The sequence below is a fragment of the Hevea brasiliensis genome, chromosome 9, assembly GCF_030052815.1.
Source record: "Hevea brasiliensis isolate MT/VB/25A 57/8 chromosome 9, ASM3005281v1, whole genome shotgun sequence".
Taxonomy (NCBI): domain Eukaryota; kingdom Viridiplantae; phylum Streptophyta; class Magnoliopsida; order Malpighiales; family Euphorbiaceae; genus Hevea; species Hevea brasiliensis.
In genome coordinates, this window is record NC_079501.1 from 12,009,747 (window position 1) to 12,028,292 (window position 18,546).

At 35.2% G+C, this 18,546-nt stretch overlaps 2 protein-coding genes across 2 annotated transcripts; both read right to left on the minus strand.

Moving 5' to 3' along the window:
• Positions 1-144: 144 nt before the first annotated feature.
• On the minus strand, positions 145-3,281 carry LOC110644759 (receptor-like protein 7). Its single transcript, XM_058152902.1, has 2 exons — positions 1,622-3,281; positions 145-1,534 (listed from the first exon to the last, which is right to left on the minus strand). Exons 1-2 carry the CDS (start codon positions 3,192-3,194, stop codon positions 240-242), a joined length of 2,868 nt encoding a protein of 955 aa, XP_058008885.1. The 5' UTR covers positions 3,195-3,281; the 3' UTR covers positions 145-239.
• A 1,016-nt stretch (positions 3,282-4,297) lies between these two features.
• On the minus strand, positions 4,298-17,025 carry LOC110644777 (PH, RCC1 and FYVE domains-containing protein 1). The gene is made up of 9 exons (XM_058152903.1): positions 16,378-17,025; positions 12,744-12,830; positions 12,276-12,365; positions 11,295-11,375; positions 10,891-11,085; positions 8,671-10,803; positions 5,986-6,132; positions 5,345-5,730; positions 4,298-4,847 (listed from the first exon to the last, which is right to left on the minus strand). Exons 1-9 carry the CDS (start codon positions 16,444-16,446, stop codon positions 4,715-4,717), a joined length of 3,321 nt encoding a protein of 1,106 aa, XP_058008886.1. The 5' UTR covers positions 16,447-17,025; the 3' UTR covers positions 4,298-4,714.
• Positions 17,026-18,546: the final 1,521 nt, after the last annotated feature.

Here is an 18,546-nt window from a genome sequence, read left to right on the forward strand (position 1 = left end):
ATCACTGAATTATGTCATAGTTGTGACACTTAACTTTTTTTTTTTAATCCAAAAGAACACATATATTTACACTTTGAGACATGCAAGTTGTGTCCATAGATTTGGCAATTATCATGAAACAAATAATTAATGGACTCCTTGAAATTAAATAGAGATTGTGAAAGCATACTATGACTATTATTGTGACTATGGATACAAATGGAAGGATTTACCACTCCGAATACAATTTTTATGCACTTTTAACCCCTTGCCCTTTCAATTCTTCCTGGTTTCACCCTAAAAATCTTCAAAAACCATTCATATTTCCTTTTGATCATGATGTGCCCAATCACTAAACCAACTAATAGCCCACTTCCATATCCCATCAAAACTGATTTCCAGCCAAATTCAAATGATGAACCTGAGTCTTGAATTTCTTCGAAGTTCGAAGATGATGGAGGCAAAACCTCTGAACTGCCACATTTCGTAGACATGGGTTTTCCACACAATCCCAAGTTTTCTCCATATGAATTATTTTCGAATGTATCAAATTGGTTCCCTCTTGGTATAGGCCCTGTAAGATGGTTATATGATACATTAAAAACAGCAAGGAAATGAAGTTGTGCTAATTGTTGCGGAATTTCTCCTGAGAGTTTGTTTTGAGAAAGGTCCAAAGATTCAAGCTTTGTAAGACTCCCCAAGGATGATGGAATGTCTCCACTAAGATTGTTGTTGGAAAGGTTGAGTAGACGAAGCGCGTTCAAGTTCCCAATGATTTTTGGAATCTCTCCTTCAAATTCATTTCTTGAAAGATCAATAGCCACAAAAGATTCCAAGATCCTGGCATATGCCAATTCCATGCCTTTGTTTGTTATTGACATTGAGTACATAAGATTAACAGTTAGAGAAAATGGTTCCGTCAGGAAATTAACAAATGTTCGCATATATGCCAACTGATTTATATCTACCATCTTCATTGCATTCCAATTGGAGAAATATTGTGCTGGTAACTGACCTGAAAATTTGTTTTGAGAGAGATCAATGACACGCAACTTTGGGAACTCAACATTGCTTGTATAATTACTTAGCTCACTATGGAATTGATTAGATCGCAGAATGAGAACCTTTAACTCTTTAAGTGGCCCCAACCAAGCAGGAAAAACATCATTGATTTGGTTGTTTCCTAAAATTAGCAACTCTAGCCTTGAACAGTTGCTCAGTGATCTTGGTACTTGCCCATTTAGCCTATTGTAAGCCAATACAAGCATCCTTAAGTTGCATTCTTTTGTGTATGTATGAGGAATCTTGCCATGAAAATTGTTGTTTCCAAGATTCACTAGTTTAAGAGAAGAACTGAAATTGCCCAAACATTCAGGAAGAATGCCACCCAATTTGTTGCGGGATAAATCAAGAACAGAAAGAAACTTCAGACTGCAGATGTGTGGCGAAATTTCTCCTGTCAAGTTGTTGTTTGAGGCTGAATATATTTTAATTGATGGTGCTGGTACCGGAAGTGATCCTTGCAACATATTGGACCTGAGGTCTAAAATGCTCACTTGAATCCATGGAAGCACAGCAGGAGAGAATTCAAAACCATTGAGAAAGTTGTAAGAAAGATTGATAAATCTCAAAGTTTCCTTACTTGTGTTCAGCAACCATCTAGGTATTTGACCATGAATATTGTTGTTGGACAAGTCCAGCCACACCAGCTCATCTTGATCTTGCAGGAAATGTGGAAAGTGGCTTAAGTTGCATGATGCAAGTCCTAGAACACGAAACTTCTGAAGAAAAGCATTAATGTTGTTGGCAAGCAGTGATACTTTGTTTCTTGACAATCGTAGAATGGTTAACTTTTTGAGCTTGGAAAACATGTCCATCTCCACTATGCCACTCAGGTTGTTCCAAGCAAGATTAAGGGCTCTAAGGTTTTGGAGTTGAAAGAGTGAGTCTGGAAGCGGCCCTTCCAATTTATTGGATGGAAGTTGTAAATTAGTTAACCTTGTTAACTGGGATATTGAACGTGGAATTGACCCCTGCAACTGATTGAATGAAAGATCCAAAAAAACTAGATGGGTCATCTTCATAATCCAAGGTGGTATTGTACCAGTTATTTGACAGTGGCTTAGAATTAAGGTAGTAACACGGGTTAGATTTGCGAAATAAGATGGGATCTCACCATTTAAGTTAATCCCGGAAAGTCCAAAAACAACGAGTTTTCTTTGCTTACCAATCCATGACAAGGAAGAAAAATCATGACTCTGAAAGTTGTTACCAGAAAGGTCCAAGTGAACAAGTCTTGTGAGGTTTCCAAATGAAGCTGGAATGTTTCCAGAGAAGCTGCAGCTTGAAATGTCCAAAGTATTCAAAGAAATGAGGCTTCCAATTGAATCTGGCAGCATACCTGAGAAACTTGTTTTTGCAAGATCCAGTGACTGAAGTTGACTTGTCATGTTGAATTCAGGCACATAACCTCGGAGAGCCCAGTTAAATGATAGATCAAGAGTTTGTAGGTTAGGCAGTTGAGAAACCCCAGCTGGAAATTCACCATTTAATCCACAACTACTCAGACGTAGAGATCTTAAGGATGATAAATTTGCCATAATTTTAGGCACTGTGGAGGATAAGTCTACCCAACTCAGATGAAGTTCTTCTAGGCTGGTTAAGTTTTGGAGTAAGCTTCGAAAATCAGGATTTTTGAGCATCAACTGATCATTTCCACTCAGGTCAAGGAAAGACAACTTAGAAAGCTGCAAAATGTTTGATGGGATTTGGCCAAAAAAAGAAGAGCTAGAGAGGTTAAGATATGTTAACCTCAAAAGGTGGCTTATTCCAAATGGTATTTGCGAGTAATTAAAATGATTGTATGCAAGGTTGAGGCTATGTAGGTGAACAAGATGGAAAAGGCTGCTGCTGGAGTTAATGGAACCATATAGGCAACTATTGCTGAGGTCAAGGCCAATCACACGACTGGTATCCTCATCGCACTCGACACCATCCCATGAGCAGCAATCATCATTTTCAACATTGACTTTCCATGACTGGACCTTGGGATAAGCAGAAGGATCATTGTCAGAAGCACTGCAATCTATAATAAAGCTTTGCTTGAATTGCAGCAAGGCAGACCTCTCATCGGCAACACAGGTTGCTGATATGGCTGGGGTGATTGTGAAATGAAACAACAAGAGCAAAGAAGCCAAGTAAAGCATAGAAGCCATGTTATCTAATCAAGAATGTTTATGGGGAAGGGTATACAGAAGTGACAACTTCTATTTACAGAAGAATCCTTGCAATAATAATTTAATTAGTTCATGATAGTCAAATAATATCATCTACACATACATGTATATATATATTTGAATGTAGATAGAGCTTGGATTTATTTAAATTATAATTGTCTCCATTCAACCATTTGGTCTACATTTCTAATTTTTTATTTCTGAATAGCATTTTTCTCCCTATTGTGGTCCATTTTCTTTAGGAGATTGACGATGCCTCTGCAGTTGTGATTGGATACAATTTTTTTAATGCTGAAAAAATTGTGAAGCTAATTTTCTTGCAAGTTGCAACAACCATTTCTAATTTTCTATTCTAAATGGCATTATTTCCCTTTCTAATGGTGCAATTTAGTCAGATTATTGATATTTTGCTTTGAAAATTGAGAGGAAGTAGTTTCGGTTTGAGGGATTTTTTATTCAAATCGTTGACACTGAAACTGTCTTATGAGTTTTTGTCTTCTTCATTAATCGATTATCCTTTTTTTTTTTTAATAATGATATAATTTCCTTTTTTTTTTTTGGGTAAATTATTACGAGATGAGTTCCATTAATTTCATCAGTCACAAAACTTTTAAAATTATCTTTTACTAACAAAATTATTTTATCAATATTGATTACTACCGTTATAAAAAGAGTGTGCATGTCAATATTATAAAGTTAGATGCATATATTATAAAATTATATTGTAATTCTTTAAATTAATTATATATATTATATTAAAATACCAAGATAGGATCATCTGGGATGAAATCTGATGATTATGCAAGTTTGTTTTACATTGATAAAATCAATATGATGATTTGAAAGAGGTGAAACTTCTATACATGGAAGAAATACAACACAAAGATTTCATTAGAGCCAAACATGTTTATGAACCTTGAGCCATTCCAAGCATGAATAATGAACTCAAACTCAGGACCTTTCTTCATGAAATTTAAAAATAAAAAATTGAAAGAAAAAGAAGTATAAGATTGACAGTACCTGAACGATTACTACAACATTGTCCTGAAGAAGACAAATTTAGAGATTTACGTTGCAGCTGATTTCAACAAGCCTGAGCTGAATTATAAATCAAAGTGGACAAATCTGTAATGAATTCACTTTATGAATTTACATGGCAGCTGATTTTTCAACAAGAGCCGGCAACCTACTAAGAATTTACATTTCACCCTGAACCCCTCTCCCTCACCCCACCAACAAATACCGTAAATATACGGTAAAAAATAATTGAAAACCATAAAAAAAAAAATAAAGAAAAAACAGGTTAAAAAATATGAAAAATACAATCAAATCCCCCCGGTTTGCTCTCCTCTTATAGCCGTATTCACTTTTTTAAACTCATTGAAAGGATGGAAGCCAATGCCAATTGGTAAGGCCAAACCCAATTGGTGAATGTCGCTTCCCAGCATGAGCTGAAACATGAAAAAAAACTTTTCATCTACAGGGATTTTTTCCGCATGCTAACGAGCCAAATCTTCACTATCAACACCAACACTTGACTTGTCAATCATGAGCACATTGTACTGTTCATATACTCTGGCCCTATTCTCTGCCCACCACTGTTCTGCTTGCTTCTCACTGAACCGCTTTCGACTGCATTTATAAATTCCACAGCTTGTTTTTAAAAGAACATAATTGCACCAATAGAAAATCTTGATAAGGTTCATATAGACTTCAACTAAAATACCACAGAACTTTATACCAAGGGAACTTAATAAACAAATAAGGAGACCACCGGGATAGCTCCCTGACATTTGTAACTCTTCTACCCCACAGGAAAATGAAGGAAAAATAGATGCATACTTTGTTAGCAAGCCAACAGGACTAAAATTTTCCTCTCATGAGTCAGCTTTCCAAAAATTTGGTTGCTGAATTGGATTGATCAGAACAACAGCTATTCAAGTACTCGTCCATATAATGGAAGATATAATTTCAAAACCACATGAATGTCATCTCAATTAAAATTGTTTTCAACTTGAGGCAGAAGAATAGAAATGTTTACACTTCGGTATATTAATACTAACAGTATTGATTTACTACAGAAAACTATGAGACTGATTTAGACTATTAGATTCCCTAAAACAACGCACCTGAACCGTACTCGCTTCAGATCCTTGACACCACCTGGCAGGGAGGCAAATGTTATATATACTCCAGGCTCATCTTGCTCCACACGTTCAGCTTCATGGTTTGATTCAACTTCTTTTTTTCTGCTTCCATTTCTTGCTGTTGCTTCCAAATGGCCTTGTTTGTTGTGACCTGAAGTACGGATGCTGGTGGCGCTAGAGCCATTAGACTGAACCTGGCTTTTTAATCCATTTGTGTCTGATCCTTCAGATGCTATTTGACCATCCAGACAATCAAAAGAAGCATTAGGAACATCATCGGAAGGAGTAGGCAAGGCAGGCGAAGTGAAGGAGGGTGATTTGATGTTCCAGGCTGCTCCTACTGGTAGCCTTTCAGCCATGTCTTTTAACTATCAAGGGTAAGGATACAAAAACAAAATCCATCATCAGTATGAAGATCCATCAGAATGTAAAGTGTCAGCAACTAAACATGATTAATGAATAATGCAACTTTAAAGGAAATTTAAATCCACAATTCACGAAACAGCAAAGCTAAGTTCTAGAAATGGCAAATGAGAAAAGCCAACTTTAAAGAACCAAATTGAACATCAGAGAACCAAAGACAATGTGAATTTTCATTAAAATGTGAATAAAATCCATCTTACTTGGGCAGTCAGCGATTTGATCACTTCTTTAGCTGCTTTGCATTTAGCTGTCTCTTCACCTGCAATTGCTATTGCTTCCTGCAGTTGTTTAGTTGTCCTTTCCAGCTCAACTTCCTGAAGCTGGGCTTTGCGAGTAAGATTTTGAACCTGAAAGAGATTGATGAGGCATAAGGCAGAAGCAGACAATTTGTTAACGGATTGTAAAAACTGAGGCAGCACTACACTGAATTGCCAGCTTTAATCTTTATAACATATTCAAGGCCTAAAAATTAGTTCTATTTGTAAGTTTGAATGGTAAAACCTATGTGTATTTAATAATGAGATTAATACAATATATATATATACTACAATTGAGTATTCTAATTACGAATTTAATTCCTATAATTAAGCCCTAAATAGGAACTAAAACCCATATGTATTTCATAATGAGATCAATACATTATATACTACAATTGTGTTTTCTAATTAGGAATCTAATTCCTATAATTATGCCCTAAATAGGAACTCAATCCTAATTAATTTAGGAATACACACACACACACACACAACACAATTGGCCTTCCATAACGCTATTAAAAAAAGAAATTCAGCTAAATACTGAATAAAGTTACTGAACTGTTCCAATTGGTAAGGTTTGAATGATGTTTCTTTGAAATACCTTGGAATATATATGGCTTTCAAAAATAACCAATCAAGTGCACACTTAGCACCGGCACTACACCTAAAGGACATGGCTGATATTAGGAGCCTCGGAAATTAGATGCAGAAACGATAATAAAGCTGTCAACCACTCAAGCTTTGGCTCCAAGCCTCCAACACTACTTAGAGCATAACAGAACTCAACTCAACTAAGCCTTTATCCCAAAAATTTGGAGTCGACTATATGGATTTGCTTTCTCCACTTTAAACGATTTTGGGTTAAATCCTCAGAAATATGTAATGCTTCTAGGTCATGTTGTACTACTCTCCTCCAAGTCAATTTAGGTCTACCCCTTTTTTTCTTTCTATCCTCTAACCTAATGTGCTCTACTTGTCTACCTGGAGCCTCCTTAGAGCATAACAGAACTATGACCTTCAAATAATGTTTAAAATTGATATCTGAAACAATTGATTTAAGAGTAATTTTATGTTCTATGCTTTCTTATGCATAGAGATTGCTGGGGCTCCCTACTCTCCACTTGGAAATTTTTTTACAACACCCAATCCCAGAGAGACAGTACTTTGTATAAAAATTATAATCAAACTAAGCAACAATAAGTAACAGAAGCATCAACGTTCCTACTCTTTCAGTCATTAAGATAGAGCTTCAGCATTCCAATGTAAACAGTTGTTTAGATGACTCAAAGCAACCAATTAACATTCATTAGCAGTCTTTCCTCCCTGATTTATTTGTGTGACAATTTAAAAAAAAAAAAATGTCACAATAAGTTTTTGTAACCATCTGCTGAGTTCACAAATAATAAACAAAATGCCCCAAGGTCCTCATAAACTGTTGATTACTCATCTGAACAAACATTGATCCAAAGGAAAAGAGAACATTGCCACCTGGCCTCCAAACAAATGCAATTAGAAATTAAGGAAACAGAGTGAATGAGGCACTGCCCTGAGTGTGGATTCTGCGCTAATTCACACTCTGATCCAGAAGCTGGCTGCTCGTCCCTCTTCTTCTTCTTCTTTCCTTCTTTCTTTTTGTAGCTATATTGCATTTGCAAGCTGAAATTGTTCCCTGAAGCTACATCATTACAAACCCTGAATTCCCATACTTTCCTAGCCTTGATCAACAAATTAATTATACAAACTTCTCTCCCAATCCCGATTTCTTTACTCAACAGATTTCCAACCACCTGCTCTTCATATTCTAGCTCTTTAAGATCAAATCCCACTTAAAACAAGCCCTCCTACTTTCTATCTGATGCGGTCAAGGAAAACTAAATTTAGGAATTATTTTGACTTAACTTTTCATCTTAAAATTAAGAATTTTAGGTTTCTATTATTTAGGAAATTTAATTAGGAAGTAGATTTCTATTTAGGACAATTAAAAGTGTTCTATTAGATTCAGTATTTTCCTAGTTACTGCTAATTTGATGTTCCCAATTAGACTAGTTTAGTATTTTTTATTTTGGGATTTTTAATCCTAGTAGTTGTAGGATCAATATTGGTCTATAAATACCTATGTAATCTCATTATTCTAAGAGAGCTTATTATGATTATTATTATTAACAACAGAAAATTAATAGAAATTAGAGAGTTATTTCTTTACCCTTTGTTCTATTGGTTCTACATCACTACCTTAGATACTAGTCCCCTCCGCCTAGCTATTTTATATATGCTAAGATGAGAAATTTAGAATATAACTATAAAGCTGCACAAAGTGACCACAATTAAGGGTCAAAAGTAAAGAACAAATTAGAAAAGGAACAAGAGTCTGCAAATTATGGCCAGCATTGACAAATGAAGATCAATGTATGAATAAATTATTAAGAAAATAATAAAATTAAAATTTATAGACCTTATATTTAACACGAGCTCATAATTTATTTGGCAGCTTCCTTCACCTCTGTCTCTCTCATATCATTTTACATGATAGATCAATGTTGTTATAGGAAAAGTTAATGAGGCAATACCAATAATGGACAAGATTATATAGAGAGTGGATTGAAAGGAAGGGGAAAAAAAGATACACACCTGTGCTCTCAATTTAATAACCTCTTGGCTGAGACTCTCATTGGTTCTTTTAGCATCATCTACAACAATTTTTGGTGAGGTTAGTCCACCCAGGGTTGGGGTTGGTGTCGTTGAGCGAGGTGGGCTGGGCCTTCTTGATATAGGTGATGTTGCTCGAGAAACAATACGTGATCCAGGAACAGATGCTGAGAAAAATTTTTTGGATGAACCAAACATTGGATTAAAGGATTTAGAAATATTAAGTGCTCCCCTTTGGGAACCTCCATTAGGAACTGGTGAAACACGACTACTGTTGAATTCCAGTTTCTTGTTTCTCTTGGATCGACTTTCTGCCTGCTTCAAGGATTCCATTGATGAAAACCTAGCAAGTTGTGCACGAAATCTAGAGTCCAACTTCTCATCTTTTTCAATGAACTCATTAGACCCATGATTCACACTACCTCTCCTATTTACGAAAGACTGAGATGAAGCATCAGTTGCAATGGCTTTCCTTAGTTTATTAGAGCAATTATCACAGACACGATAAGATTTATTAGGATTCGGTGCCATGGAAGCCTTAAGGGACTTTTTGCTGCTACATGAATGACAAAAAACTAGTCCACAATGATAACAATTGTGTCGTTTTCTTTTGAAATTAAATGGAAGGCGGCAGCCAGAACACATAGACTGATCAACACCAGAAACCCACTTATGAAGACAGATAGCTGCAGTAAAATTAGTACCACAGGCAATACTTTTTACTTGTTTGTCTTTCAAAGCTTCTACTAGTAATGGGAAATTTCTATCATCACTATCCCCATGGCCTAATCGTCCATTTGCTCCCTTTCCCCAGGTGTAAACTTCAGTTTTTGAAGTTAAAACTGCAACATGATAAGCACCACAAGCAATCTCATCAACAAAACTCTTAGAGAGCTTTCCTTCAACACGGGTGGGAAGCTTTCCATCAGCATGAGGGTTGCCTAGCTGGCCATAAACAGGACTGCCCATTGTGTAGACATGGCCTGATGTTGTAAGTGCAACTGTTAGACTATGTCCGCATGCAACTTGGCAAAAGTTTGGTTCAACAAGAGCAGCAACACATGTAGGAACCAGTTTTGCTTCTTTGTCACCATGCCCAAGCCGACCTTTATCTCCATCTCCCCAAGTGAACAGCTTCCCTGAAGAACAATTGCTGGAACTTGAATTCCCAACCATGACTTCCACAACTGCAGCACTATGCCAAACACCACAAGCAGCTCGCACAGTGCGGAGACCTTTAAGGGACTCCACTTCCCTTGGTATTGAAACACTTTTCCGATCTCCATGACCCAGAACTCCAAATGTTCCATCACCAAAAGTAAACAATTGCCCAGCAGAGGCTACAACTGCTGTATGCCAGGGTCCACAAGAGATAGATGAGACATGTATGCCTTCCAAGGGCCCATTCACTCTTTTTGGAACCCAGTGGCTTACTTCATTTCCATGGCCAAGAAGACCAAAATTATAAGTTCCATCACCCCATGTGTACAAATCACCAGAAAGTGTTACCGCACAGGTATGGTACTCACCACATGCCACAAACTCAATGTTTATATTACTGAGGGCCTCAATAAGCTTTGGATGCAAAACATCAGAGTCTACACCATGCCCAAGCCTGCCTCCCGATTCCTCTCCCCAGGAGAAAATCTCTCCTTGCTTGGTAACCAAGGCTGCATGTCTTCCACCACAGGCAATATTCTGGACATCAAGTACTACAGTAGATTCTGAGGCTTTAGGCAATAAAGAATCCATTTTTACACCAAAGTCACTTCCAACCCTATGACTTCCGCCTCCTAGGATGCCATCCCCTGTCCCTTCTCCCCAAATGAATATATCTCCTAGGGCATCAACATCATCATGACCAGAACCTTGGCTTGATGAGCTAACAGCACTAGATAGGCTAACTCTAAAGGCATCCATTGCCATCGCCTTCATATGACCATATACACTATCTGAGCCACCAGATGACAATGAATGTACTGAACCACTAGCAGAATCTGAAGGGAAAAATCCCTTGGGAGGAACAGAATATAATATCACATCTGAAAATGCCTTATCCAGGCCATTTTTAGGGGGACTTTCACATGGACTACGAAGACGAAGGTGATCTCCATCCTGAAATTAAGGCAAAGAGAAGTCCTTAATTCACATTCATCAACCAATTTGGTCGAGGGACATGACAGATACATAAGAGAATCATACCTTCTGCAAATTGTCATTACTACCAAATGGAGAATTCAAAGGAGAACTTCTACGAGTGTATCTCCTAGGACTGTTTGCTTCAGATGGAATTCCGTCACTCCTTGATTCTGTTCTCCATTTTCGATGATGACCACGAGAAATTAATGCTTTTAAACCACTAAACCATACCTCAGCTTCATCTTTATCTTTGCAGATCTGGCACAAAAAGATCAGACCATCAGATTATAATAAGTTAACTCTGAAAGATAAAAGCTATGACAATCATTCATGAACACTGCACTAGCGCAGAGACAAATAGTCCAGTAGGAAAACTCATGGCAACAATCAAATGCATGAATGCATACATAAAAGTAAAAGTATATTTGAAAAATGGAAGGGAATGACTACAAAAAGGGTATCATTACCAAATCCAGTGACCTGTCATTATATATAAGAGAAAAAGACTGGTACTCCTTCTCAGGTCGAGGATATCTTTGAAAGATTGGCTGGAAAAATAAGTCAATGTTTGATCAGTACCATCAGAAGAAAAAAGACATGCATTACAAAATTCATCATGCAAATATGAAGCTTAGAACCATTCTAATATCTGACCACATACAGTCACAGACAATTAACAGATACAAAAACACACCAATAAAATTTGGGAAGCAAATTTTTATGATATTGGGACAGGTGATGCCTACTCAAAAAATTCCTGATGGCAGAGATGGACTAACAGAAAGTTAACAAGGTCAACGATTATGTATAGACACCAGTGTGGCAAAACACAGTGAAATTTTTCCTATTTCAATAGACAAAATCTTGACAATCAATTGTGTAAATCATACATGCAGGAGAAATTACTTTAGGCATATACAGTTCAGGCTGGGACTGTAACAACAGACAAACCCCTCGCAAGACCCCACTTCCAGTGGACCAGTACCACTTGATGGCCAAAATTAATCAATAAAGAATGCTAGGTCATAACAGCAATAGATTTTGCTTGCTGTTTTGAGTAAAAGAAAATATCTAGAATAGGAATTCATACTCAAGTGATTATTGAGGACACTTACATAAGATGTGAATTCTTACCATGTGACCATTATTTCAGTCAGCTCCATCGCTAGTCAGATTTAGACAATGATTCTAATTGCAATGTGAAATTTGACAATGATTCTAATTGCAATGTGAAATTTTCTCATCCTTATGATCTACATATGAGCTTCCTATTTGCTAAACCAACCTAGTAACATGTATCAGTTCTATAAAAGAGATTCGAAAGGAGAGAGAAATGAAGAACTTTAAAGGGTATAAACATTATCACAAGCTTGTATATGTGTAACTGCAGTAAAGTCAAGGTTCAGTTGCTATATACCAGTACATCATTTTCATAGTAAGAAGCTTACTGTACGTTGCCCAGAGATGATTCTAGAGACATGGCTTAGTCTAAGATGTTTCTCCTCTTTCCCTGAGAACCATATCAAAACCGACTCATCCTGAAAGCAATGAGAAAAGATCCAAATAAATGATAAAATAATCAAAGTCAACAGATATGCTGCATTTTAGATTACATAAATTAATACCCACTAGCACATGCTTGGTGCACCAAAAGAAATAGGATAAAATAACATTGTAAAAGAAAGATATATAGCCAGCACCTTGTAAGGACCACAGCCCAATTGGCTTACCCAAAAAAATGCCTTTGTTCTAAATAATCCACCTCCACGGCAAACAAAAAAGTAACAATGTTTTTATAATATTTATCTTAATAACAACAATTAAATACAAATGAAACAAAGTTTACTTCTTGTTGAGCTAATTATCAGACTAAAGCAATTAGGGAAAAAAGAATGCACAATTTGGATAATACTTACATTGGAAAGATGAAAAGGACAAAACTTGGGCTTTCCTCTTCTCCCATACTTAAGCAAGCAAGCCCCCTTCTTTAAAGCGGTGATTGCCTATTGTAAGGATCATCAAAGAACCTAACTTAAGCATATTCAGCACATTTGCTGGTGTTGAATTAATTTACAGCTTAAAACTACAATATAACACTAGCAGGATGATAAATAATGATGAAGTGCTAAAACAATATTCAAATGACCCCAAAAAAAAAAATCAAGGAATGTAAATTTTCCTTATCTTTAAGGCATAATATGAATGCAAAATATATGAAAAATATTTATTAAAGAGACATGCTCAAAGCACATTAAGACCCACAACCAAGATCTAAAAACAAGTCTTAGTGCAGTAACTCATTGGAAGAGATCCTATCCACTTCATCTCCTTCTTGGTGGCTAAGAAACCACCAGCAGACTACTAAAATCAGGATTTGATTGATTTAGATTCAGATTATGAAGAGAACAATGGATATGTGTCCATGCAGATTACCTCGTTAATCTCATAAGTTAACTACTCTTGTAAGTGCTTAAATCAGTCTCACACACAATGAATTACCCATGCTGTCAATTCACAATTCATCATAGCATGTTTAGTTTAGGTGTCTAAATCCTACAATGGCACTTTGAACAAAAATTAAATTAGTACCCTTTGTGTGACAGTCCAGTACAGACTAAGATTCATGAATAATTAGCATGTACAGTGGGAAGAGACAATGGCACTACAGTGATTTATCACATGTTATGAAATAGGGGCTCAGAAAATTTATTTACGTCCTAATCATTTACTGCCATCATCACAACAGCATTATCCATGTTCATTTTCCACCTTCTTATTGCTTTCATGAAGTAAAATTCTGTTGACATACAAGAGCCACCTTTTCCCCCTTAAACTTCTATCCCCTATGTTTAATCTTCTCATGTAAGATGACTTTATCCCTCCCAGATCTTGAAACCTATTCCCACTTCAATAACAATTTGCTAGCCTTTTTAATCCTCCGTGAAATTCCCATTGCTTATGTACTCATTGCATAAGAATCTAGAATAAGACATCCCTTCCAGCCAAAAACCTTTAACGCATGACCAAAATTTATCAATCACTTCCACTTTGGATGTATTATCATGCTAAGTCTTTTCTTTAAACCAGCGGATAATGAATTATGCTGATAGTTTTCTAGTTCATTCATTTAACAAATAACTCAACCAAGTGATTTAGAACCACATATAATGCAGTATGGGAAAATAGACTTTAGGAATTATTATCATTGTAAAATTAGAAAATTTAAGAATTTATTATTTAGGAATTTTTATCTTATTAGGTATCTTATTTATAAATTTTATTATTTCCTAATTTATTTTGGTTTAATTTAATATTCCTAATTAGGATTGAATTAGGATTCTAAAATTCTAATGTGATTGAGATTCCTAATTCTATAAATAAGACCTAGGGCTTCTATTGTCATTAGACAAGCTTTGGATTATGATTATTATTGAAATTAAATAAAATTACTGAGAATTAGTTATCTTTTTCAATGATTGGTCCTCATTTTGTTCTTTGTTTTTTAGCTATTCTACATCAATTTTGGTATCATAGCCTAAAATAGAGCCAACATTCCATCACTTTCCGCAAAATTACTAGACCTCCCATTCAATTCTTCCCATTCCTTAGATCCCCAATTGTGTTTTTGTCCCTCAAAATTTGTTATTGCTGCCTACAGTTCAAAAAAAAAAAAAGGTCGAAAGCCAGAAGAACCCAACATCTCGTCGTTAGCTGATTTGTTTCTTCGCATCGTCGAAACTTCAGTCCGATGCACCTGGAGCTTTAACCCGATGGATCGGGTATTTGGATAAGCTTCCACCAACAAGATCATCCTTGTTTTCAGCAGAAACAACTCTTAAAAGCTGAATTTTGAGTTTTTTTTTTTTCTTTTCTTCAAGTAAGGTATGTTTTCTGACTTCAAATGCCATGAAAACTTATATTGAGAGGCTAGAAGAGGAGATCAATTACTACAAAAATGTTCTCGAAGAAATTAATTATGATATTGGATTTCATAAGGGTCAATTACCAACTCAATGTCATTGGATAGATAATTATAGTTATAGACGTGATCATGAAAGTTGTTCTTTCTTACATGGTGAATATTGAGAAGTTAAATAGAGTTTATTAGAGAAGGCAAGGGAATATAAAGATTTACAACAATTCTTACAAGTTAAGGAAAAAGAGCTTGAAGAATGCAGGAAAGAACTTGTGATTTCAGGTGTAAAAAAATTGAAAGCACAACTTGATAAGTTATCAAAAGTAGAAGTACAGGTTGATGAGTTATCAAAAATAGAGCTTAATAAGTTATCAGTAGCTGTGCAAGAACTTAAAGAAGAAATTCAAATTGTAAATCAAGGAAAGAAGCTTGAAGTTGAAGATGAACAAGAAGAAAAATTCAAAGAGCAACTTGAAGATGAGAACGAGGAACAAAAAGAGCAACCTCGAGAAACAAAGGTTGAAGAGTATGAGATTGAAGAATCCAACGATTCAAGTCTTAAGCATTCACATGTTGAAGAGCCTTTTACAGAGCAAGAAATTGATAAAACTGCACAACCAAAACTTGAATAAGATATATCGGGGAAAGAAGAAGATTCTATGAAGACATCAACGAAAATTGAAGACCCTATTGAGTTAAAGGGCATTTCAACTGTTGTTCTAATTAATTTTATCTACCCAGATGTTTCTAAGAATACAAAAGCGAGCGCAAACCTTTTCAAATCGTTCTTATTGCTACCATCCAAGAAGATCGCACTCTGTGGTGTCCTTACTTGGACCTTGATCCTTCAACACTTCAGAACTCGAGGTCGAGTTTTCTCCAACCAAGGGAGAATAATGCAATATGGAAAAATAGAATTTAGAAATTATTCTCATTGTAAAATTAGAAAATTTAAGATTTTTATTATTTAAGAATTTTTATCTTATTAGGTCTCTTATTTAGAAATTTTATTATTTCTTAATTTATTTTAGTTTAATTTAATATTCCTAATTAGGATTGAATCAAGATTCTAAAATCCTAATGAAATTGAGATTACTAATTCTATAAATAAGACCTAGGGCTTCTATTGTTATTAGACAAGCTTTGAATTATGATTATTATTGAGATTAAATAACATTACTGAGAATTAGTTTTTCTTTAAAGGATTGGTCCCTATTTTTTTCTTTGTTTTTAGCTGTTCTACATCAACATCATTTAAAACAAAACATATAACAAGGCATGGAAGATACACACACACACACACACACACACACACACACACACACACACACACACACACACGTATATATAAAGGTCATTTGCAGCAAGTATTTCATTATTCAGGCATTCTACCAACAACTTCAGCCTAAAGAACATACCCTGATACCCATAACAGCCAGTTAAATTAGCATTTTGACTCATCCAATCAGAAGCTCATCCAACCAGAAGTATAATTTAGAATATTCAAATTTCCCTACTGCAATGAAAATCACAATTTTTCCCAAGTATTTGAACTAGCTAACTTTAGCATAAAAATCATTCAGTAAGTTCAGAAATGTAAAACAATATTGCCCACAACAGCAAATTAAAAATACCTGCTCGATGTCCCTTTCAACTGGGCCAGTCCTACTAAGATCCGAGGCCATTCTATCAGTCCGCGACATCACGACCAAAACAATCTACTCACCATTTTCAAGAAAGCCAAACCCTTCCATTCACCAACAACACATTCAATAGCCTCTCAAACCCTAACAAATCCACGCTCTGGAACACCCAAACACTGCCTTCCAGCTCCAATTCCTCCAATCCCACTAGTTCAACCGCAGCAAATTGAGACAGCATCAGAGCCAACTAATCAAGCAACAGTTCCTGAACCGAACACTGACCCAATAATCAAGACCCAACTCAACTTCCAGGGATTTTGGGGCAGAAATTAATGTATTGTTTGGGTGGTGAGAAAGTCAGGGAAAATCCTGTAAAAAACTGTATGATCTGATTAGAAGTTGTCAAGTACACACACGCAGATAGAGAGAGAGAGAGAGAGAGAGAGAGAGGAAGGATTATATAATAATAGTTACAAAGGCATAAAAATGGAGGTAAGCCAGTGTATGGCTTGACTGACTGAAATGGAAAAAAAATAGAGGAAACAGCATATGAACACTCAATTTGCTCCAAATAAAAATTCTTAATTAAAACTTTGATTTTAATTTTAGCTGAATTTAATATTTTTTATAATTTTTGTTAATTTATCATAACTAAGATATGTATGATCCATATCCTTTTTAAGCCTATCCATATGTTTTGTGATTTTTTTTTATTTAATTTAAATTTTAAATCCTTTTTTTATTGGTTTCATGAGAGTTTTTAGATTTTTCATCCCCATACAATGTAATTTTTGTTTTGAGGGTTTCTTTTTTATTGGGTTTGAGTTTAAATTTCTTTTTCCTCATAATTTTGTGAGAATTTTAGATTTTTCTAATTGTTTGAGATTTAAAAATATAAATGGGAGGGTGTTTTTACATGTAGATGATGTTGAATCTATAGAGATAGTGTTGTCTCTTTTTTATTATTTTTTTCCTTAATTTGTCAATTTAATTTGTTTGGCTAATTTGATATTAGCATTTACTGTTTGGTGACTGAGAAAACCAAGGAAAAGAAGGAAAGAAGGACACTTGTGTGAGTTTCCCTTTCTTTCCTTTTCTTCCTTTAATTTTATTTTACTTTCCCTTTTTTTTAGTATTAATATAGTTATAAAATACTTTCTGATTTATATTGAGTTTTTTTTATTAAATTGTGTGAAATTATTTTAAAACACTAATTAATAATTCGATACTTTTATTTACATTTTTTCACATGAAAATTAAATAGACCACATTATGATATAAATTATAAAATAAACGACAGTCATCCTCTTTTTTGAGCTCTGTAATAAAAATTTTATTTTATTAAGAAACCCATGAAATAATTAAATAAATATATCCAAATATTAAGGGATTTTATAATTAATTTAATGTTGAAATTATTATAAAATTAGAATTATAATAGCTATAATATTGTCGAATAATGATTTAATATATATGAAGTATTATAGTTTTATTAATTGGGTATACCAAATCACTTTATGATATGATATTCCGAGAGTATGCGATAATTCTCCTATTCGTAATGGTAGACTAGTAGTAGAAGAGAGCACATAAAGATTGGGAATTCCACTTCGGGTTTAATTAGGAACACAAGTAAGGGACTCAAAAGAAATAGGAATTTGAGAAATGAGACCATGACAAGGAAAAGATATGTGCTGGGATTAAAGGCCATGTCCAAAGGTAGCTTGGAATTCACATATATAGCCATAATGCCCTTAACAATGCCACTCCATAATGCCCTTAACAATGCCACTTTGTCTCTCCAACCTATTGATCAAGACCATCACCATTTGTGATACCCACTTTCAATGAAAAAAAAAAAAAATAAAAAAAAAAAAAATAAAAAAGAAGTAGAAATAACCCACCAAGTAAGAGAATTTTCTGTCCCCTTTTATTCTCTTTATTTTCTGCCCTTAATGGTCCTACAATTCATATCCCCACTGCAGTGGTGTGAGTGTTGATGTGCCATGGCCTATCAGATACAAAAAGCCCAACAACAAGCAATAGTACTTTAGAAAAATACTCAAAAAGGGCCAATCAAAGCCCCCTATTGCCTAACCCACAAACTCAAAACTCAAGCTGAAGGCTGCCCTTCGCCCTTCAGTCAGGAGTATTGAGGCC